The 23,178-nt window shown below is 33.0% G+C and overlaps 1 protein-coding gene across 6 annotated transcripts; it reads left to right on the top strand.

The window, feature by feature from the left end:
• The first annotated feature begins 415 nt into the window (after positions 1-415).
• Positions 416-21,891, top strand: LOC120253857 (PH, RCC1 and FYVE domains-containing protein 1-like). Of its 6 annotated transcripts, XM_039262071.1 has the most exons (10): positions 416-606; positions 4,581-4,667; positions 5,889-5,978; positions 7,148-7,228; positions 7,386-7,580; positions 7,670-7,724; positions 7,836-9,751; positions 11,285-11,431; positions 20,256-20,593; positions 21,477-21,891. In XM_039262071.1, exons 1-10 carry the CDS (start codon positions 550-552, stop codon positions 21,607-21,609), a joined length of 3,099 nt encoding a protein of 1,032 aa, XP_039118005.1. In that variant the 5' UTR covers positions 416-549; the 3' UTR covers positions 21,610-21,891. The 6 variants fall into 6 exon arrangements, with proteins under 6 accessions (XP_039118005.1, XP_039118002.1, XP_039118003.1 ...); XM_039262068.1 differs by having other exon boundaries at positions 7,670-9,751; XM_039262069.1 differs by lacking the exon at positions 4,581-4,667 and having other exon boundaries at positions 7,670-9,751.
• The last annotated feature ends 1,287 nt before the right edge of the window (positions 21,892-23,178 follow it).

The following is a 23,178-nucleotide window of genomic DNA, read 5'->3' as shown; positions in this document are numbered from 1 at the left end:
GGCAAACAAGCAAATTGATAGTAATTTTAATGACATAAAAATATCACAAACTCTGTTTTTGTTTTTTTTTTCTTCTAAAAGTCTTGAAGTCCACAGTTGACATAAAACAGAGTCCACCAGTCAAAATATTTTCAAATCAAGGGTTTAATAAATTAAGAATCTGATTACTTCAACACTCAGCAGTAAATCCAAAAAGAAAATGACACATTCCTAATATTTACATTTTCTTTCTCTCTTCCAAACAAAAGCATGATCTAAGCATTTGTGGGTCCTACTTTCCATTTACATGCTTCCGCCTCCCCCCCCATTGCTACTTCAACTCTTTTTTAATTTTTTAATTTTTAATTTTATTTAAATCTCACGCATCATTGCATGTAAGATCGAATATATTAAAAAGAAAAAGGTAGGGAAAAAAAGAAGCCACCTTTTCTTTTTCTCCATCTCCTTCGTTTCGCCGTCTCAATCTGTTTCATGAGAATGGCATGGGCTTTGATTCCTTCTGCGATCGCTCTTGTGATCGTTTGAGTTGTTACGAAGCGTGATCCGGCGATGTCGGCGGCCGCCGGTGAGTCCAGGACTGGAGCCGTCGAGAGGGACATCAAGCAGGTACATTCTTGTTTTTAATAGGTTTTTACTTGGATTTTTGTTTGAATTTTGGGGTTTGGTATTGTTGTGAAGTGCATGAATGAATAATGAATTGGTTGATATTGATTTGCATTTGCATTGCTGTTGTCAAGAATCAGCAGTTTGAGAATACTGGGAATGATTTTGTTCTGGTATTTTTTTCCCCAAGAGTTAGTGTGATTGAGATTTCGGGGTTTATGATTTTAGCTATGTTTCATTAAATCATGCCTGGTACCCAGACTGGTAAAAATTTTACAGAGATATGTTTCTGAATTGGTATTTCAATGGTTGTGATCATGTTAGGATTTGAGTGATGATGCTTCACGATGATTTGTTGCAGAAGATTAAGAGATAGATAGATGAAGTGTAAAAAGTCACATTTTGAACAATGGTTGTTGTTGGTGTGGGCTCACAGCAGAGAATTATCGTTGAACTGTTCTTCCTTGGCTTTTTCTTCTTTTTTCATCTGTTGTTTTTGATTTTCTGAATTGACTTTTTTTCTTTTATTATTTTTTGTTCTTTTGAGAGCAGTGGGGTAAGGAGCTCTGATCAATTGTGCTTTCTGTTGTTAATTTCATTATGTAGATTTTACTGGGATGAAGATGGTCAACATCTCGATTATATTATTATGAGCTATTGTTGGTTTTCTAGTTGCCACTCAAGGCTGCAAAATTGGTATAACATCTACATTAACAATGTGGTATCACAGTGAAGTCTATGGCAGGGTTCTATTGGAACTATATTAGGCAAGTTCAAGAAGCTTGGGTTCTAGAGTTGAATTATACATTTGTTGTTGTTTTGGATAACACTCAAGGTTTGTTTTCCTAATGCTAGTGGAAGCATTGTCATTGCTATTCTTTCTGGTCTTAAAAATCCACTAATACTGGCTGATGAGCCTTAAATTATACCTGAAGCTTGCTGCATAAAAATTCCAACTGTTGAAGGTAAATGTTCACCCATTATTTTTGATTTTGTCAAAAAGCAATCGTTGCAAAACCAATACTCGCTTTGGCTGTTTGTCATCTTTGGGGCTGAAAGAAAAATTAAAATATAATAAAATGTAAGCTCATATTTTTCCAGTTGGTCCAGTTATACATTGGGATACTTGAGTTTTTATGAGGAAAAGTCAAACCAATACTTTGGTTTGAATTAACAATTCAGATGCTAGATCAACTCTATTGTTTCTGCATTGGCCTTGCTATTTGGTACATGCCATCTCTTTGGAATTTAAAAATCAAATCCATCTTATCCTCTAACTTGTTTCGTTTTGACAACTGGATATAACCAAACCATTATGTGGACTTGGATTTTAAGGAAAATAGACCACCATTGGATGGCTCTTCTTTCTCCCAGACTTATATGATGATCTATGTGGAGCCATGCTTTTCACAAATGGAGGGAATATCATAAAGCTTTAGATCTGCTTAACTAGGCTCATTCTCTAGCTTCTTTGCAAGACTTCTACTGGATTCCCATATATTTATAACATTTGTCACTTTAGTTATGTGGCTAATTTCAATGAATTTTTACTATTTTCACTCATAAACTGAAAAAAAAAAAATGAGGTGGGTCAAGAAACAACTATGAAAAGTTGATCCATCTGAGTCTGCTGAGTATGATAATTTTAGTTTGCCTTCTCCCTCCCTAGTGACTTTGGACTTCACTAACAATGATTGTGAGAAAGTTCTTGGTATATAGGAAATTTGACAAGTTCATTTCAAATGGTCTAACATTATGATCTATACTTTATACCATATCACTCCAGATTAAAAGCTTCTCACAACCAAAACTCTCTTTTGTTAAATATATTAATGGTTTATGCTTTGAAAAATTTTATGACATACTGTTAATATTTTGTTTTAAACCTACCAGATGAAAGGCTATTGGTTTTTATGTGGAAAATGTTCTCTTTCTCATTTAATTCATTACCTGGATAAATTTGGGTAAACACCAGATAGGCTGATCCCTAGAATTTGGATATTGTAATTTAAAATTTGCCTTAGACTTGACAAATTTTTAAAACTTAAATCTACCAAGCTTGTTCCAACAGTTTGAGATCAAAAGCACATGCATAGCAGATACTCTTATGAGATGGAAGAAATCATAGGAAATTTTAAAACAAGGACAATTATGAATAACAATTTTTTACATCACTACTAATAATTTAACTAAATAGATACTAATTTATATTTAGTATTCATCACTAAAAGAATTCCTTTAACTTTAGAAAATTGTGTTTTAAATAAAAAAGAATATATAACCTAGCAGAATTCATGTGACTAGAACTTAATACTTTGTTGTCACCAAAAGTAATAGCCAAAATTGACCCATTGTCTAGAATCTAGACGATTTGTGTAGAAAGTGGAGTTATATATGGCACTTGTTCATAAAATATTGTGGTAAAGAATGAAGTGAATGATTGAGTTCATAAAAATCAAAGTGGACCCAACCATAAGGCTCATGCAAAGTCCATGTTTGTTTGTTTCTTTTCCTTTTATGATCTTAATCTTCCTTTGGGAAACCCTTTATATTTATATACAACCAAGGAGTTGTGAGGCTTTGTCAAGGAAAATCAGAAAGAAATGAATGAGAAAATAGAACAAATATAAGCAAATGTTATTAGGTTCGAAAAAAGCATATATTCAAGAGTGCCTTGGCTAGCAAAGAAACAAGACTTATCCAAATAGTTTAAAATAAATGTAAAGAGTTTGGCAATTCTTCTGGAGTTTGGGACATTTAGATACTTTTCGTATCTTTTTCAATGTGCAAGACATACTATATACAGTCAATATGGAACTAGAAGCACATTAGGTGAAATTGAAGATACTGGAGTTCATGTTGAGTTTTATTTATTGTTGTGGTGAACACATACATTTTACATCTGATGAACTATTTGAATCACTGAAAAATGTGCTAATTCCTTTTGTTTAAAATTATCTTAGTTGAGGAGTGTAGTAGCAATCCAAACAGAGAATAGTGAAGTGGAAATGACTATAGAGCTTTTTTGATTAGCAATGGCTGAGGCATTCATTTTACTGAATTGCGTGTTTGAATAAAATTTGGCTCATGTTCATGCTGATTTTCTGTAGCCATCCCAAATGCATTAGAGTAACTAATGGCCCCACATTGATTAGTGTGGTAAATATGAATTTGAATATATAAGACTCATTCTATCAGCTTAAGCTTTTGGTCGAATCGAGCTTAGATAATATGTTTGGTTTGCATCTAACATGGTATTAAAGCTTAGGTTGTCTAGATTGTTTGGAACATGGCTAGTTAAAATAGATTAGCAAGTATCTAGGGAGTGTATTAGAGTAGCTAATAGTCCCACATTGATTAATTTGGTAGATACAAATTGTCAGTCTGAGACTCTCATTCTATCAGCCTAAGTTTTTTGATAATATCCAGTTTAGATAATATATTAGGTTATCATCTAAGAAAATGGATTTTTTTGTCTAGTTAGTCTTGGTTTATCAAGTATCACTGATTCTAATATCTCATGTCATTGATAATGCTAGATGGTGATATGTGAAAACATCATGCTTTTAGTTCACTAGAGCATAAAAATTATATTAAGATGTCCACGTGCTTAATAGCAAATAAAAAACAAAAATCTCAGTTATTTGTATTTGGTTCCAAAATTTTCTTTACTTGCGATAGCATTTATTTATTTGTTGGTTTATTTGTTTATTTTGCATTGTTGCATGGCTTATTACTCATTTCATGATTTCTTGAACAAAAGCAGTCTTATTCTTATTCACTTTATTTTATGGTATTGCAGCCAAAACATCCACCCTGTTCAAGTTTAATAATGATTCTTTCCTTATAGTTAACTTAAGATATGAGAGATGTTTTCTATATCTTGTGAGATCTTTAGCATTTAGTAACTTCGATTAATTTATTTGTTTTTGAATTTTTAATATTTGATCATATTTATATTTGATTATCTACTTCAGGCCATCATTGCTCTTAAAAAGGGTGCATGTTTGCTCAAGTATGGGCGCAGAGGAAAGCCTAAATTTTGCCCTTTCAGAGTGTCCAGTGTAAGAATTTAAGTGTCCGCAGACATTCTGCACAGCCTGATTCAGTTTTCTTCTATGGCAGTGAAATATATGTAATATTACATTGCATTTACTTGATCTTAGATTCCTTCTTCTTACACATACCCTTTTGTCAATGTTTAGATATAGACAAAAGAACAAGAACAACTTCGAATATCCTTTGGTGATTTTTGATTAGATCATTGCTTCTTCATTAGTTCTATAGGGGATTTAATATAATATCAGATACTTTGGCAAGTATTTCCATCTTTATAAAAAGTACAATAATCAAGTTAACGAGCAATGTAAATTTTATGCATTTTTATTCTTATGCTCTTCAAATTTTTTGTTAGAAATCAAGTGGAAGAACCTTGGAAAGAATGTTGAAGTGACGCCTCTTTGGTCTCAATGTCAACTTTCTCTTCTTCGCATCTTCTTGTTTGGAAAAGACTCTCACCTTGTGCTTACATGAACTTTTGGCTGGAAAATTGATTTATCCAAGTTTATGAGACTTTGTGAAGATCTTTCCTGTAAATTTTAGAATTGCTGAACCCAAGATAAAATCAATAATGACAGGGTGATAATGCTAACTCCAGCCTTAATACCTCATTGTTACACCTTAGCTTCTTTTTGGATCTCATTGATCACAATTCAGCTGGTTTTGAATGGTAAAATAAATTAGTACCATGAAAGACTTATTCATCTTTCATGCCATCACACCTTCCTTTCTAGAATAAGTTCCTATATGAGTCCCTTTTTTTTTGGCAATAATAATATGCAAGCACCAAAGAATTTAACACAAAGTCTCACTCAAGGAGAGGTAGTACCTACTTGAGCCAAGGGCCACTAGTGATCTGTCAGAACTCAGAAGAGCCTTTATGATAGATAGTACACACAGGCTTAAAAACCTGTTTCTTTTAAAATATTCCCTTCACTTCCTTTCTTCACTTTTTCTGCTTTAGAACCAAAATTCCTTGTTATCCAGATTTTTCCATGAACCATGTAGAGTTATGAGCTGTCTCAACTGGAAGTTGTAGAAAGTTGTAAAATCCATGGACACTTCTCCCGTAGCATTTGTGCACAATATTATCTGGAAAATGATTGCTGGTCTCCAACTTCCAGTGCCTCAACTTCAACTTCTTACATGTCTTATGTTTTAAATTTTATGGATAAATTTTTTATCTGCTAAATCCTTATGCAAGCCTTAATATTGCTTGTTTTCAGGATGAGTCTATGTTAATATGGTTTTCAGGGAAAGAGGAAAAGCACCTCAAGTTGAACCATGTGTCCAGAATCATGCCTGGGCAACGCACTGTATGTCCTCATGCTTTGACTTCTTTCTTCAGTAGTTCCAAAATTATACATAAGGAAATCCTGTGGATTATTTCCTTGAAAGTGCTTGAAAACCCTGCTTTGCGTGGAATACTTAGTTATCTCATCATATTTATGATAGCATTCCTTTTTGTCTTCAGCTTTTTCGATTCTGAATAATACAGCTTTTCTTTGTGAAAATCATTGAGCAAGTTTCAGTTTTAGGTTATTAAAACAAGTTGCAAGTAAGTTTTTGGGAGAAGGATAGAACAGTCTAATCCAGGTGGATATCCGTCTGTTGTTCAAGTTCATCCTGTTCTGGGGTGGATTTTGATGGCCTTACTGGTTTTTTCTTGGATGGCATTGAGATTATCAAGGTTTTCATTGGCTAAATGTCCAACTGTTACTTGCATACTATAAGTTAGTGTTTCCTCGTGTAAAGTAAAAGAATTCACATCACTTACTATGAAGATTAGTTCCCGATAACGACATCTAGAACAGCACTGTTACTTGATCTTTGGTTAAATTAATTCCTAAGGTGTGTTTGATTTGATGTTGGGGGTTACCAATCACTCCAAGATTAAAATAATACTTTTCTAATTGATAATAGCTGTTGATTAATATTAATAATTTTTAAAGTTAAATTCCAAACATAATTATTTAAATAATGACATTGTGTTAAAGAAGGTTGGTAGGGGTAACCTTGGTGTTTGGTTGGTGCTTGGGTTAACTTGTGGCAATCTAGGTAACCCACAATTGAAGGATTAACAGGGTTGGAACTATTTCTTGTAAGATAATGTATAAACTCATAGAATAGCTCAATCTTTTTATTTTGGAAGATTTAAAACCTTCATTATAGCCTTTTCTTGGTATAATTGTTTAGGGACGTCTTTGACCCACTAACGCTGTTGGGTAAAACTTGAAAGCTATGATTATAATTGTTTCATGTTTCATTCAATCATTTCAAGCTTTCTTGCTTCGGAAATGCTCTTATGGAGTCCAATTTTGATTTTGTGACTGTATTTCATCTGTGTTAGTTAATCACTAATTAAATTGCTATAATTCTTTTCTCATCCCTTTATACATGTGGCTAGTTTTCCTGGTATATTTTTATTTATTTAGTACTTGCTTAATTCACGAGAGATATTAATACGATTTTTTTTCTTTTTCAGGCAATCTTTCAGAGGTACCCAAGGCCTGAGAAGGAATGTCAGTCCTTTTCTCTTATATACAATGACAGATCATTGGATCTTGTAAGAATTTCTATATACTGACCATTGCGGTACTATGTTTTTATTTTATTTTCTTTTAATCAGATTATCTTTTTATTTTTTAATGAAAATCACATCGAAAATGTCTGAAGCTCAACTTTGATTTTTCAAATGGTGATTTTTTCACCATAACTATCAGATATGCAAGGATAAAGATGAAGCTGAAGTCTGGTTTGCTGGTTTAAAATCACTTGTATCATGCAGTCACCAGAAGAAATGGAGGGCAGAATCAAGAAGTGATGGAGTGCCTTCTGAGACAAATAGCCCAAAAACATACACCCAGAGGAGCTCACCTTTGAGTTCCCCATTTAGCAGCTGTGATAGCTTGCATAAGGTGCCCTGTATTCCTTGTTGATCCTTTTTAAATTCATATTTTTGTCATTATGACTCGAGTGGAAGTCTTTAATAAACACTTTGACTCAGGATGGCAGTGATCCCCTTCGACTTTCAAGTCCATATGATAGTCCACCAAAGAATGGTTCGGATAAGTCTTTTTCTGATGTTATACTGTATGCTGTTCCTCCCAGGGGTTTCTTTCCTACAGATTCTGCAACGGGGTCTGTAAACTCTTTATCATCTGGATTTTCAGATTGTGCAAATGACCATGTGAAGGGCATTGCAGCTGATGGTTTTAGAGTTAGCCTGTCAAGTGCGATTAGCTCGTCAAGTCAAGGTTCTGGTCATGATGATGGTGATGCGTTGGGTGATGTTTTCATATGGGGGGAGGGAACTGGTGATGCCTTGCTTGGTGGGGGTAGTAACAGAGTAGGAAGTTGTCCTGGCCTTAAGATGGATTCTCTTGTGCCAAAAGCCTTAGATTCTGCTGTAATACTTGATGTTCAGAATATATCCTGTGGTGGAAGGCATGCTGCCCTTGTCACCAAGCAAGGAGAGATCTATGCTTGGGGCGAGGAATCAGGAGGCAGGCTTGGGCATGGTGTGGATTTTGATGCCTCACAGCCAAAACTCATAGATGCTCTTGTCAATATGAATATTGAACTTGTAGCATGTGGTGAATTTCATACTTGTGCTGTCACACTATCTGGAGATCTCTACACATGGGGTGATGGTAACTACAATCTTGGAATCCTTGGCCATGGAAATATTGTGAGTCACTGGATCCCGAAAAGGGTTAATGGACCTTTGGATGGAATTCATGTCTCGTCCATTTCCTGTGGGCCTTGGCATACAGCCATTGTGACCTCTTCAGGGCAATTGTTTACTTTTGGAGATGGAACATTCGGTGTCCTTGGTCATGGAGATCGCAGCAGTGTCTCAGTGCCTAGGGAAGTTGGATCTTTGAAGGGACTACGTACAGTTCGAGCAGCTTGTGGTGTTTGGCACACGGCTGCTGTTGTTGAAGTTTTGGCTGGAAATTCAGGTTCCAGCCATTGCTCTTCAGGTAAGCTTTTCACATGGGGGGACGGAGACAAGGGACGTCTTGGACATGGTGACAAGGAATCAAAACTTGTTCCTACTTGTGTTGCTGCCTTGGTCGAGCCAAACTTCTGTCAAGTTGCTTGTGGACATAGCTTGACAGTGGCACTTACAACCTCTGGTCATGTTTATTCAATGGGCAGTAGTGTTTATGGTCAACTTGGACACCCTCAAGCTGATGGAAAGCTTCCTGTCCGTGTTGAAGGAAAGCTCTTGAAAAATTTTGTGGAGGAGATATCTTGTGGAGCTTATCATGTTGCAGTCTTGACTTCTAGAACTGAAGTTTATACTTGGGGAAAGGGCGCAAATGGGCAGCTAGGTCATGGAGACACTGAAGATAGAAATTCCCCCACAGTTGTTGAAGCTTTAAAAGACAAACAAGTCAGAAACATTGTTTGTGGCAGAAATTTTACTGCAGCAATCTGCATTCACAAGTGGGCGTCTGGTGTCGATCAGTCAATCTGTTCTGGTTGCCGTCTACCATTTAATTTTAAGAGGAAGCGTCATAATTGCTACAATTGTGCACTTGTCTTCTGTAATTCTTGCAGCAGTAAGAAGTCACTGAAGGCTTCCATGGCACCAAACGCTAATAAACCATATCGTGTTTGCGATAGTTGCTATGCCAAGCTGTGGAAGACCTTGGAAAATGAATCATCTAAATCTACAATTAATAGGAAAGTAAACATGATTCAAGGGCTTAGCGAGTCAATTGGCAAGGAGAAGTTCAATTCTAGATCTCATATGCAAGTGTCCAGCTTTTCTTCCATTGAGCCTTTAAAGAATGCAGAGGGTAGATCTTTCAAAAGAAACAAGAAGTTTGAGTTTAATAGCAGTCGTGTATCTCCTATTCCATTATTTGGATCTTCAAAAAAGATCTTCTCTGCTTCTGTTCCGGGAACAAGAATTGCTTCCCGTGCAACATCACCCACATCTAGAAGAACTAGCCCTCCTCGTTCTACTACCCCTACCCCAACTCTAGGAGGTTTAACTTCTCCGAGACTTGTCATAGATGATGTGAAAAGGACCAATGATAGTCTGAGCCAAGAAGTTCTGCGGTTAAAAGCACAGGTAAATAAGTGCGCACCTAGTCACACAAAATATTCTAGTTATGCCATTGATCTGGTTTTTTTATTATACTGGCTATATTCCTGAGTGTGCAATTGAGTTGAACTCATACTTGTATATTCATTACAAGGATTTTTTTTTCTTTTAGATAAAACAGTATGGAGGTTCAGATGTGTTTCTGCTCTATTAGTACAAAATTTCTACTGGATATCCTGGCATAGCTTCTTCAATATTTGTTTTTAGCATGCCAAATGGTGGATTAATATAACTTAAAATAAAATTTTCATTGTCCTCCTGGATCCCAGCTTCTCTATTTTTCCTTCAGCAAGTCATTAGTCGCAAGATGTAAAATTCTTTACTCCAAAATGTGTGCTTCCTTTCTTTACACATTTTTGGAACTAGATCTTGTGCATCGTTCATAATTCAAGTCTATAAATTTTGCAAACCTGGGTAATTGCCCATTTAATCATAGCTTAAGTCTTAACACAATTAACATAAACAATAACTAGTTTTGTTTGAATTATGGGATTGTTATTTCATCTTTTTTTTTTTGTGGTTATCAAAATATTACATTGAAAAATATTTCTTTATGAAAAATTAAATAAATTTAGGTTTAATGGTTTGTAGTTGTTGTTGTTTAAAGATTTTCTTGCTGTGTTTTAGATCAGCTTGTTTGACTTTGTGTGCATGACTCATTTTGTGACATGCACAAAAGTGGTCTTCAATTATGTAAATTGTATTTTCTTTATGCTGCTAGTTAAGTGATGTCAATGAAATTTGTAAATGAACTCTTAACGGATGGTTTACTGATTTAATAATTACTTTGTGAAGAATGATAAAACCCAAATAAATAGTTTTTGCTTCTTGTTGATTTGAGATATGGTCCTTATTGATATTTTTTGAAGTATTGACTGGATTTTCAACAAACTAGTTGCTAATTTTGGCTTGTTCAATTGAGGGAAATTAATAACTGTAAGAGATTTTTTTTCTGAAGATGATTTTTTTGTCCCTTATGTTATATATATGTAAGCTATTCATAATCTGTAAACTGTTGATTTGTTCCCTCTACGTATGCTTGCCAACTTTGCATGTGATAATGGATAATTTGATCTCTTGTATGTTGGATCATCTCTAGTTCGGCTGAATTCATACAATAGTAGACAATGGAATCAGCCTTTCATGTTGCAAACTTGTTTTATTCATGTGCTACTCTTATATTTGATTTTACTCATGCTGGATGATCAAGCTTCTGTTTAGTGTACTTTGGGATTCAATTTGATGGTAAAAAGTGTCAACGTTCACTATATTGAAAGATTGAAGAAAATATGATGTCCATCATTAGAAACAATGACAAATTTTGTACCTTGTGCAGATTTATTGATTTGGCAGATTGATAATTCGTAGTTTGTTGAGTTCATGCTTTCATGTCAGTAGTAGCAGAAGTTTCTCCAAGTGATAGTCAAGTTTTTTGGCATTCTTTAAGTTTTTTTTTGGGTAAAGATCCAGACATCTTTATGAAAAAAATATGTTTTGTAGGTGGAGAATCTCACTCGTAAGGCCCAACTTCAAGAAATCGAGTTGGAAAGAACAACCAAACAGCTCAAGGAGGCCATTGCTATAGCTGAGGAAGAAACTGTAAAATGCAAAGCAGCAAAGGAAGTTATCAAGTCCCTTACTGCCCAAGTAAGTTTCTTTTCTGACTGGATGGTATCATGATTAACAACTGCTGATCGACAATCAATTTTGTATATAAGAAGCAATTTTATTAAAGAAGCATATCAAATGATTGAATGATCTTATTTCAATACCATCCTCATCTAAGGTCAATGTTTGGTTCTGTTTACTTTTAAGGGTCTCTTTTAGGTCAAGCTTTACAATTGGTACATAGGAGTACTTTTATGGTCTCTTTGTTGAACTCATTTCCTCTCTTAAAAGGTGCATCCACCTGTCTTTTGTAAGGATATTCTTGAGCACTTCTATAGATTGCAAATAGTGTTAGTTTTTCTCTTTTGATTGTTTTTTACATATTATGAGGAAGCATAAAATGAGGGTAAAACTTTTATATTTTGAGGTTTTTGCAATTGAATTGATTCTAATTCTTTTTTCTCCAAGAACTGAAATAATACATATTTTTCAAATTAATCAATTTGGACTATTAGTTACTCTAATATGCCCCTTTGATACGTGCTAGCTTATTTTAATTGGCCACGTTACAAACAAACCAAACAAATCAAACTCTGATAACATATTTGATGGTGACCATATATTATTTGGGCTTGATTCAACCCAAAAGCTTAGGTTGATAGGATGAGAGATCCATATGTTTCAAGTTAACTGATGTGGTATTGTTAGTCACTCTAATAGAAAGTAATTCCCCACTTAATTCCAGATTTGTGTGTGTTTTCTTTCTTCTTGCCATCCATCTAGGCATCCATCAATAAGAAAGTTTTATCCCACTTCTTTATTTTGGGCCTTATCCATTCAAATTGTTATTCTAGTCATGAACTTTGATTGTTTTCACACCCATGTTCTATTCAAAAAAGAAATTAGCTATCCACCACTGAATCTACTAAGTTTTCTATTGGCTTATAATACTTGGACTTTTCTCTTTTGGATTAGCGAAAGAAGGAAAAAGGTTTTTGATCCCTTCTTCCCAAACTTTTCAATTATCTACTCCTGCCGTCTAAAGACTAAGCATGCATCATACTTATAATTGATTGACCCATTTTGATATTCGTATGTGAAGATTTCTAAGAAATATTCTTGCTTGTTTATTGATGTAGAATTGATGTATGTATAGTAAATGGCTGCTCAATGCACTAGCCACAAAAGTGGGAAAAGATCAAAACAAATTGAAAAATTTCTCACTAAAAGAGGAAACTACATTAATTTGAAAATCTGGTTAATAAAACCAGATTCTCCTTTTTTCAGTCCACTATAATAGGACAAATAAATCCCTAAATTTATAACTAATTTCTATGAAAATTTCCACTCCCTCTCAAGTTGTGTTATAAACATTATAAATGCATAGCTTGCAACTCAAATCTTTGAAGGTAGTTCTTGCCTTCTTGGTAGAGCTTTGGTAAGGATATCCGTTGTTTGTTATTTAGTGGGTGTGTATATGAGTTGGACAATTGAACTCCCAACCTTCTTAGAAATGAAGCGGCGGTCTATCTCAATGTGTCTGGTCCTGTCATGATGTAAAGGATTCTTTGCAATGCTAATAACTGCTTGATTATCATTAAACAAACTTGATTGGTTCCTTGCCATGGATTGTCAACTTCTTGAGCAATCTTCGAATCTACATTCCTTCACAAATCTTGAGGGTCAAAGCTCCAAATTTTGCCTCTGTACTGCTTCTCGAAACTACCAGTTGTTTCTTGCACCTTCAAGTCACAAGTTTTCCCCACACATATGAGCAATATCCTATAGTTAAGCGTCTGTCTTAAATATCTTCTATGCAGTCAACATCCGAGAAAACATCAAGTTCCTTATTACTGCCCTTATTATACTGTATTTCTTTCCCCAGAGTCATCTTCAGATATCTTAAAATTCGGCTTACTGTCTCCATGTGTTCTTTTGTTGGATTATTCATGTATTGACTAACCACTCTAACTTGAAATTTGATGTCAGGTCGAGTATGTGATAAGTAAATGAGTTAGTCAACCAATCTTTGATATCTCCCTGTCCGCAGTTGTACTATTCTTTGCTTTTCCAATCCTTTTTGTAAGATCCATAGGAGTGCCTACAGGTTTTACAAACCATCATCCCTATCTCATTGAGAAGATCCAGGACATACTTGCATTGAGACACAAATATGCCATTCTTAGATCGAGCTACCTCCATACCGAGAAAATACCTGAGATGGCTGAGATCTTTGATCTCTTACTCCTTGGGTAATAATTTCTTTATCTTTTCGAGCTGATCATCATAATCACCAGTCAGAATAATGTCGTTCATATATAAAATTAGAATAGCTACCTGTCTAGTCGGGGAAAACTTCACAAACAAGGTATGATCTGCTTGACATTAGCAATAGTCAAGTTTAATTATTGAGTTTGCAGACTTACCAAACGATGGACATGGTGACTGTTTTAAACCGCACAAAGATTTCCTCAATTTGCAAACTTTATTTCGAGTTGACTCTGTGTGTAGTCTCGGTGGAATCTTTATATTTACTTCTCTTCCAAATCACCATTCAGGGATGCATTTTGACATCTAGTTGATGTCTTTATCTTTGCCAAGAGAGAGCAAGACTCGTACTATATTGAGCTTGGCGACTGGGGCTAATGTTTCATGGTAGTCTATACCATATGATGCATCTTTTTACTAAAGCTTGGCTTGAGCTTAGCTCATTTGCTTAATGAATGAGCTTCTTCCTAACTGAGCTCCAAGTAGCTTGCCAGTGGCTGGTGCATTTGAAGCCTTGATTGCACTCATGCATAAATAGATATCCAAGCTTTTATTTCTTCTCAAGATGACATAATTAGCAAAATAATGCAAACTAAATGGGCAACAGAGACTAGGATATCTTTTCGAGTCATTGAACCTTTCTGTGTCCTGATTGTACCATGGAGTTGATAATGCTATAATTATGTTTTGCTATCCTGATGTCAGTAGTCAGCATAAAGAAACTTTGGCAATGATGATAAGAATAGAACATGTAGACTCTAAAATGGCTTCGTGTTAGTGTTGCACTAGGAGTAGGTTATACTATATTGATCTATTGAATTATTTGTTTTTCAAGAGGCAACCCTCCTTGGTGTAAGCTTTGCCATGGACATCCTTCCCACCATTTAGCTACAACGCATTTTTTTTTTGGTAACAAGAATTATTCCTCTACTATTTGTTTACATTATTCTAAAACTAAATCAATCATAAAACTCAAAGCAACTATCGTAGCACAATGCTAGATCAGTTCTGATGGTTACCCATTGGATGTTTCTTAAGACATAATTGACGTGCCTTGATGACGGTGGGTTCAAAGGTTTGTAACTACAACAACAACAAAAAAAAATATTGAGGGCCAAACTAATAAGTAAGCCAAGTTCAAATGTTTCATTTCATAAACTTTATGCTAAACACTTTTTTGGTTTACTTCTTTCTCTTCTATGACTCTTTTTTTTTTTGAGGGAAAGAGCTCAGAGAGCTTATTTATTAAAATAAGAAGAAATTACAGAGTTAATATTACAAGTAACAAACCAAACACTATGACTCTTTACTAAAAGGACTTCTTTTATTATGGGGCATCTACCAATTGTTTAAGGACATGCCTATACCATCTTAATTGATTCTCTCTTGACTTGTCAATAATAGGTGTCACTCACAATTTATTTTGAATAAATTTATTCATTAATAGGTTTTTCCTAGTAATACTTGAGATCGATCTCGACATTCTCATCTTAGCCTTGCCCATTTTTTGAGTACGTTGTTTGTTAACTGCCTTACATTCCGACCCATACATCATAGCAAGCCTGACAATTGTTCTATAAATCTTGCCTTTTAATTTAATATGTATTCTACGATCACATAAAACTTTGAAGCTCCCCTCCATTTTTTCTAACCTGCCTTCATCCTATTTGTGACACATCCTTTATACGTTTCTTGTCATCTTAAATTATAAAGCTTAGGTACCACAAACTTCTACTTCATCCGTTCTCAGTTGTGACATCCTCTATGAGCGTGAATCTCTCTCAAAAGTTTATAATTTGTAGTGCCAAAATAAAGTTCCTAGTTTTTTATTAGATGGGACTAACTAGGTAGTCAATGTTAACAAGGTAGCCCATTGAATAGAAGAAACGCAGTGAGCTGGCTCAATCCATGACTCTATGATGTTCATGGTGGGGAATTCAAGGCAAGCTTGTGAGGAAGAGTCTTGTGCCTGCAACCTTGTGATTGCGGTATTAACACTGATATATAGTCGTTCATTCAAACTTATGTTTTATATTTAAACCTCTTTGGATACTTTATTTGTGCATTCCCGCTTTTATAATAGCTAATTTGTGTATTTTAATCATTCTATAAGCTACCTCTTGGTTGAACTGAAGATAGGATAAATGAAATCTAGTCAAATGATAATTTTCACTACTGTTTCACTAAGTAATTTTATCAATATATGAGATCAAGAATCTACTGTCTAATGTGTAGACTAAGAATGCTTTGGATAACCTACGAAATTAAAAATAAATAGTTCTGTAAAAGCTTGGTCTGTTGTATTTCTATTTTTTTTTTTCTTATACGTCTAGTTTTAATCATTTTTGCTACAGTTTCTTTCCTTCTTTCTTTTTCGATCTAATCAGTCCTTTTTCTTTACCGTATCATTGTTTCTTTTTAAAATTTCAAATTAATTTAGATTTTGTTTAATGTTTTAGAAGATTGACAACTAAAAAAGTTTCTTTAAAGGCAACAACAATTTCTTATTTAGATTTTTATTCATGAATTTCTTTCAGAATAACCATACTCAGGAAAGAATGGACTTTATTTAGGATGTTCTTGAGAATTAAAGAAGCAACAGTCAATTTTCCTGTAGGATTGATTCATATCTGAATTCTACTGGTAACTTCTTATCGTTTGAAAACTGAAATAGTTCAGATTGATCTCAACATTTTAATTATTGAATAACAAATAGTTTTCATGTTCTGGTAATCTAAACTCATTAATCAAGTTACTACAAAATGAATGGCTGTTAATTCTAAATTTATTCAACATATATTATAAGGCTATAAGCCATGTAAATAAGGGGTTCACATGGTTGCACTTGATCTAAAGATTTTAGAACATTAATTTTGGCTTTATGTAAAGCATATTGCTGTTCTGCTCCATGTAACCGGTTTAATGAATACTAAAATTCTCACGCATTAGAGTACGAGCTACAGAAATAAAAGGACTTTAGTGTTCTTTCAGCCACCTAAAATTGAAATAGGGTTGCAAAGTATTTAATTTTATTAGATGCTTGTCTTATTTGATGTTGATGAGATGCTCAACTTAGGTAGCATTTGGTTAAATGTAGTGAAAAATAGAATGGATTGCATATTACAATGTATTTGAAAATTAAGCGAGTGTTAAATCCATTGTTTGTTTAGATGCATTTGAAATACTAGATTATAGAATTTTGTGTTTGGCGGAAAAGATTTGCAAATATGAATTCGGTAGGTCACCTAACCTCACCATGGGTGGTGACCATTAAGTTTTATTAATTATAAAATACACCATTGTATTTTATTAATTATAAAATTAACAATTAGCTATATATTTAATTAATCAAGAATATTATTATGTTTTTGTTGGAATAATTCATTTTATATATTTAATATTTATATTAAATATAGTATGTAATATCAATTATTGTTCAATGACAAGAAAATTATTTTTTTGTGGTTATCAAACAGTATAAATGTAATCAAATACATTTTTAATATCTTAGGCTATTTATAAACCTATATCAAATAATCATATCATGAAATATTTTATAATTAATTATTTAATTAAGTTTCTTTTAAAATTATAATATATTGCCAATACATATCGATGTAAATGGAATTTTGAAGTATATTTTCTTCATAAAAAAGAAACATTATGATGAAAAAATATTTGAAACATTTATAATGAAGTGATTTTGAATTAAATTTTGAAAAACATTCAAACTTTGAAAATGTGTTATTTTGATATATATTATAGATAATTTTAAAAAACAATCAAGGAGAGAAAAGTTAAGCAAACATTTTAAAAATTTGGTTACATATAAAATAAAATATTTTTTCTGAAAATTTTTATAATATTAAAATTAATATATACAACTAATTTAAATATTTCTATAAATAAAAATGACAAAACTGCTCCTCTTGATTTTTTTCAAAAATTTAAAAAATTATTATTTGAACTCATTATAAATAAAATTTCCAAATATGTGTATACATATAATTCCGCAAATGTCTTTGTTATTTTTGATTATTTTAAATGATATGGTTAGTAATGCCATTTTTTAAATTCTATTACAGGTAGTTTAAATTGTAGAATTTTACAGGGAAAGATAAAGTTTTGGGTTTTTATAGAAAAAAAAGATGAAACTTAAATCGAGTTTTCTTGAAAATTAGGATGATTATTTTGGACCTGGTGAACATGCCTTAGACCAACTGCTCTTAGAAAGACTCGCAAAAGTAAGAACATGATTGCTTGTTTTATTTAAAATGGTTAAAAGGTGTATTATTTACTCAGTTATATTGTATAAAAGAAAATATAGAATATTTCTTGCTTGCTAAAGGACGAGGAGATTACATCCTTGCTCGCTTCTTAGATGCTAGTAATGAGTTACGAAAACATAATTAGTATGTAGAATAATACAATATAACATTTTTTTTTAAATATCAAAGATTCATAGTAACCTGATAGTTTGTAAGAAAAATTAATGTAAGAAAACAGAAATGGTATAAACACTAAAAAGAGATATAAGGGAAGAAAAGGCTTTTCTAGATGCCCAAAACACTTTTGGTCGGCAGCTTGTACTAATTCCTAGATATCTTTGAAACTAAAAATCAAGGGTGCAAATGGTTTTTCATATATATATATATATATATATATATCCAAGGCCATGAAAATTTAGAGGCAGAGAAATTTTGGTAGACAAAGGCGGAACATATAGACTAAAGTTGAAGTTTTAATAGTTTAAAGGCTGTTAGGCCCCCAGTGAAGTGGGTGTATCAAAGGCATGGAAGGCATGGGAAGGAGCAAGTAGGAACAAGTTGGGACTGGTTTAGAGTAGTTTTGTCTCAGTATTTTGGGTTTTTTTGTTTGTTATTTTGTTATGATGTGTTTGTTATTTGGATTTTGGTATTTAGAGGTTTTGAGTGAGGTGAGAGGGGAGGGGAGAATTGTGATTTTGTTTTGGGGACATCTGGTGTGGTAGAGTCATCTTTAACTGGTTATCAATACCGCCACCATCTCATTTCATCCTCATATTCCTGCCATTTGATTCCATTTACTCTTCTCTAATTGTCAACCAATCTATTCCAGGGTTCTATCAAAGGCTTAATTGCTTTTTGTTTCTCATGCTTTACTTTTTATTGTGTTAATGTTCATTTTCTTCCTCTACTTTTAAAATGTTCAAGATAGTCCTCATACTTTGCTTTTTTGTTCATTTTAGTCCATGTATTCTGAAAATATTTGATATGGTGGCCGTTATACTGTCCAAACATATGTTTACTTTATTTATTTTTCTCAATTCAAAACATTTTTTAGTTTTTGAAACAACTGATTAGATGCTAACGTTGCAAAATTTGATAAGCTCCATAGGCTATATGACCGTTTATTTTTATCTTAAATTTGATATTACTTAAGGAAAATGGATAAATCAATGGCATGTTTTGGATCGTATGTCAAGAGGTCGCCATATTGAACATTTTAGATGTGCATGGGTCAAAATGAACAAACGGGCAAATTACATGGACCGTTTTGAACATTTTAAAAGTATAGAGACAAAAATGACCATTAAGGCAAATTATAAGAACCAAAACTTCACACAATCCTAGTTTAAACAAGTTGAGGACTCAATTTATGATTTTTTTCTTGTTGGCTTGCATTCATTGGTTCTGACAATGTTGTTAGCATTTGACCTTTTGTTTCTGACAATGTTCTTTTAAATGTTATTATTTCAATCTTTGGATTGTATTTTTATTTCAGTTCAACCTCCCCTCGACTATTGAGCATTTATACTTAATTTGGGATTGCATATGAATGAGGTCATGACATGGTGCTGATTTTTTTCTAATTTGTGTTCGGAAGCCTACTATTCACTGCATTTGACCAGTCTGGTAATATAGGATACATCTTCTTATTGGTGACCTGATGCGCTGCATAATAAGGAAAAGTATCGGCGTTAAAAATATGTTTGAATTGTATTTGGAGATCCACGATCACCATAAATTTGGCAAAACTTACTAACCTAAATGAAGTAAGATATAAAATTCTCTTTAGGGTGACTGTTATATTGTTATATGATTAAGAGTTTGTTTAATTAGGAGATTATTATTTTTGATTAGTTTTTATTTACATTAGGATTTGGTGTCTTGGTACAATATAGTAGGATGTTGCTGTGTTTTGTATATATGTTCTATCGATAAAAGGACCAACTAAAATTGTAAGCAGTCTAGATTTGATGACTGATAAGGAAGTTATTTTCCAGCTTATTTTCTTTTGACTTTTTGATAATTGTTTTTCTAACTTTTTATTAGAGGATAAATATTAGCCAATATTTTTTATACATGTATCAAGTTTATTACATTTGTTACTGTTGTTATTGATGCATCTCCACAATACAATACAATCATCTATTTCTTATTAAGATTGTAAGTCTGTTTAGAGGGATGTTTGTTCGGGTGAGAGTTGTTAGACATTAGTCAAAGAGTGAACATCTGCTTCGGTATCTCAAATTCTATGGTTTTATCCACTAACTTATTATTTGTCAACTTGTATTATATTCTATTTTCATCTTATTTTGGTTTGTTTGGAGCAGTTGAAGGACATGGCTGAAAAGTTGCCTGTTGGAGTCATCATAAGTAGTAAGATTGCCGCCTTGGCTTCCACTGCAGTTGCTGATGAAACTAGCAACCTGAGCCATTCCTCTCATGTACCAGATTTAAATTGCTCAAATGGCTTGCCTGTTTTGGATAGAGCAAACACACTCAGTACCATAAGCAAATCATGTCATTCTGAGGTCATGTCAAATGGGAGCCAACTGACAGATGCCGATGCCACTGTGTCTGAATGGGTTGAACAAGATGAGCCTGGGGTTTACATCACTCTCACTTCATTACCTGGTGGTGGCAAAGATCTCAAGCGTGTTCGCTTCAGGTATATGTCTTCCCCTTTCACTGGAATTCTTCTTTAGGATGAAAAAAGATAAGAGATGTTCATCTTTGTGTCTGCTGCAGTGCATGTTTAATTTAAGACCCTATTAGTTTGTCATGATAAAATCTTTAGCCCAAATGTTAATTTCGTCACTTCGCCAATTCACTAAACCTTTTTCCTAATTTGTATGTCTGCAGTGAAGTGAATGCTGCATCTCCAATTGTCCAATTTATACTGATTTGGCAAGCAAGTCACCTGTTGAATAATTTTGACATAAAAAATCGAAATTAGGTTTTAAAATTTTAAGATGGTTGAATTTAAATTCAGCAAATCAAGGAATAAAAATTAATTTGGCAAAATGCAAACCTCAAAGGACAGAATCAAGAACCAATCCATATTATCAAGGGATATTGATTTGAAGGGCGATAATGGTTTGTTGGGGATATTTGGTAAGTTTCCTAGATGATGGCACTAGTTCGTGCTCGGGTGGTTTATGTTTTTCACTTCTTGAATTTCATTTGTTTATTTGTTAAGCATATAAAAATCAGCTTCAACTTTTAATGACAAAATTACCAACCAGGTTAGTTTATGAATGTTGCATAGTCCAGTTGGCATCCACATCACTAGTAATATAGAGTGCAAATTTCAATGATATTTTAAAGGTGTGGCCGATACGAAATAGTTGAAACTTATGATATTTAAGCAATAGCTATCGAAAAACTATGTACCATAAAGTGAATTATATATCTTCAAATGTGAAAAAGAATATTATATATATATATATTGTATGAGAACTGGTTTTAAAAATTTTTCTCATTCAAATTTCTTTCCAATTTTGTAAACTAACAAGGATGTATGTTTAACTTATTTTCCGTCACGAATACAGTCGGAAGCGATTCACAGAGAAACAAGCAGAACAATGGTGGGCCGAGAACCGGTCTAGGGTATACGTAAAATACAATATGCAGACGATTGACAGAGCCGCTACAAGTGTTGGCAATGATGATGGATCGCATTGAAATTACAGGTACTCTCGAATTTTTTTGCTTGTGTAAGCAAAACATGAACCAAAGACATGGTATTCCTGATTGTATTGTTGTAAATGTCGATCTTTTCTTCTTCTTTTTTTTTCCAATTTTTTAATCTTAGTTCATCTAGAGATTGATCATCAGTATAAAGATTTGTGAGTTGGTGTTGTAGATGATTTTTGCTTGGTATTTGATGACTTGAGTGCTTGATTGTGAGATGTGTATGCCTCTAGCGAGCACCTTGTATATGTCATAGTCTCATTCTTGCTGTAACTGGTAGTATTGTGAGATCATCTGTTGTGATAGTATTGATCGGTAGATTCAAAAACTTATTGTGTTGTTTGTCCGCAATTAAATTTAAATCTAGTTAGGCCATCTCCAACCCAAAACTCTATATTTAGCGCTTCAGTACTCAAAAATACAGTTTCTCCAACCATCATCTCTATTTTTAACTCTAAAATAGAATATCTTAAGAATATTCTTTTTTATTTCACAATTTATCTATTCATACTATCCACAATTTATATCGCTGATAGTGTATGTTTTAAGATTATTTTTTATGTTTTTATCTTATCGCTTATGTAATTTTCATTAATTTAATGAATTTATAATTCGCAAATTATTTTCTTTAATTTGATATGTCTTTATTAATTAAAAAATATAAAATTAAATTATAACTTATTAATTTAATTTAATTATAAAGTTATAAATATAAATTTTAAAGAAATAAAACTAAAATTTAAAAAGAATTAAAAAAACTGAAAAATTAAAAACTGAAAATCAAAAATAGAAATAAAAAAATAAAAATAAAAAAATATAAATTTAAAAAAATTAAAAAGCAAAAATTAAAAAAACAAAAATAAAAAAAGAATTAAAAAGCAGAAAAATCAAAACCGAAAAATCAAGACAAAAAAATACAAAAATAAAAATAAAAAATATAAATTTAAAAAAATTAAAAAGCAAAATTAAAAAAATAAAAATTAAAAAAGAATTAAAAAAGCTGAAAAATCAAAGCGAAAATTAAAAAGCGAAATAAAAAAATAAAAATTAAAAATTAAAATAACGGTGCTACAATGGCACGCAATATCATGCGAGCCACTGTAGCAAATTCTCATTTTGGCTCCCAAAATAGCGCATGGTTGGAGATTTTGGGCGCCAAATCCAACCCAGAACATCACATTTGACGCTACGTTGGAGATGCTCTTATATTTTTTTCTTGCAAAAACTTTATTACTAGTGTCTATGAATAATTCAAAAGTGATACATATATCCAAATTGATTGCTAATATCATGGAAAAAGGAGTGTGGGATTATAAGTAAACACTTGCCTTGAGCTCTTAAGAACCAAACAACCTTCTATGATGATTAGGTATGTCTTACTTACAAGATTATAAGATAACATGTTGTTTGAATGAGAGAGAAGGGGAAGGGGGGCCGGCGGCGGCAGGGGGTGGATCCGTTTTTCATATATAAATTGTCTCTGACTTTCTCCAAGGTTAATTAGTTTTCACTTCTTCAGGGATATAATGGGAAATATCAATATTAACACATTCCCTGATT

Source organism: Dioscorea cayenensis, unplaced genomic scaffold (assembly GCF_009730915.1).
Source record: "Dioscorea cayenensis subsp. rotundata cultivar TDr96_F1 unplaced genomic scaffold, TDr96_F1_v2_PseudoChromosome.rev07_lg8_w22 25.fasta BLBR01000227.1, whole genome shotgun sequence".
Lineage (NCBI taxonomy): Eukaryota > Viridiplantae > Streptophyta > Magnoliopsida > Dioscoreales > Dioscoreaceae > Dioscorea > Dioscorea cayenensis.
The sequence above is the reverse complement of the archived record's forward strand: the minus strand, read 5'-3'. Positions and strand labels throughout refer to the sequence as shown.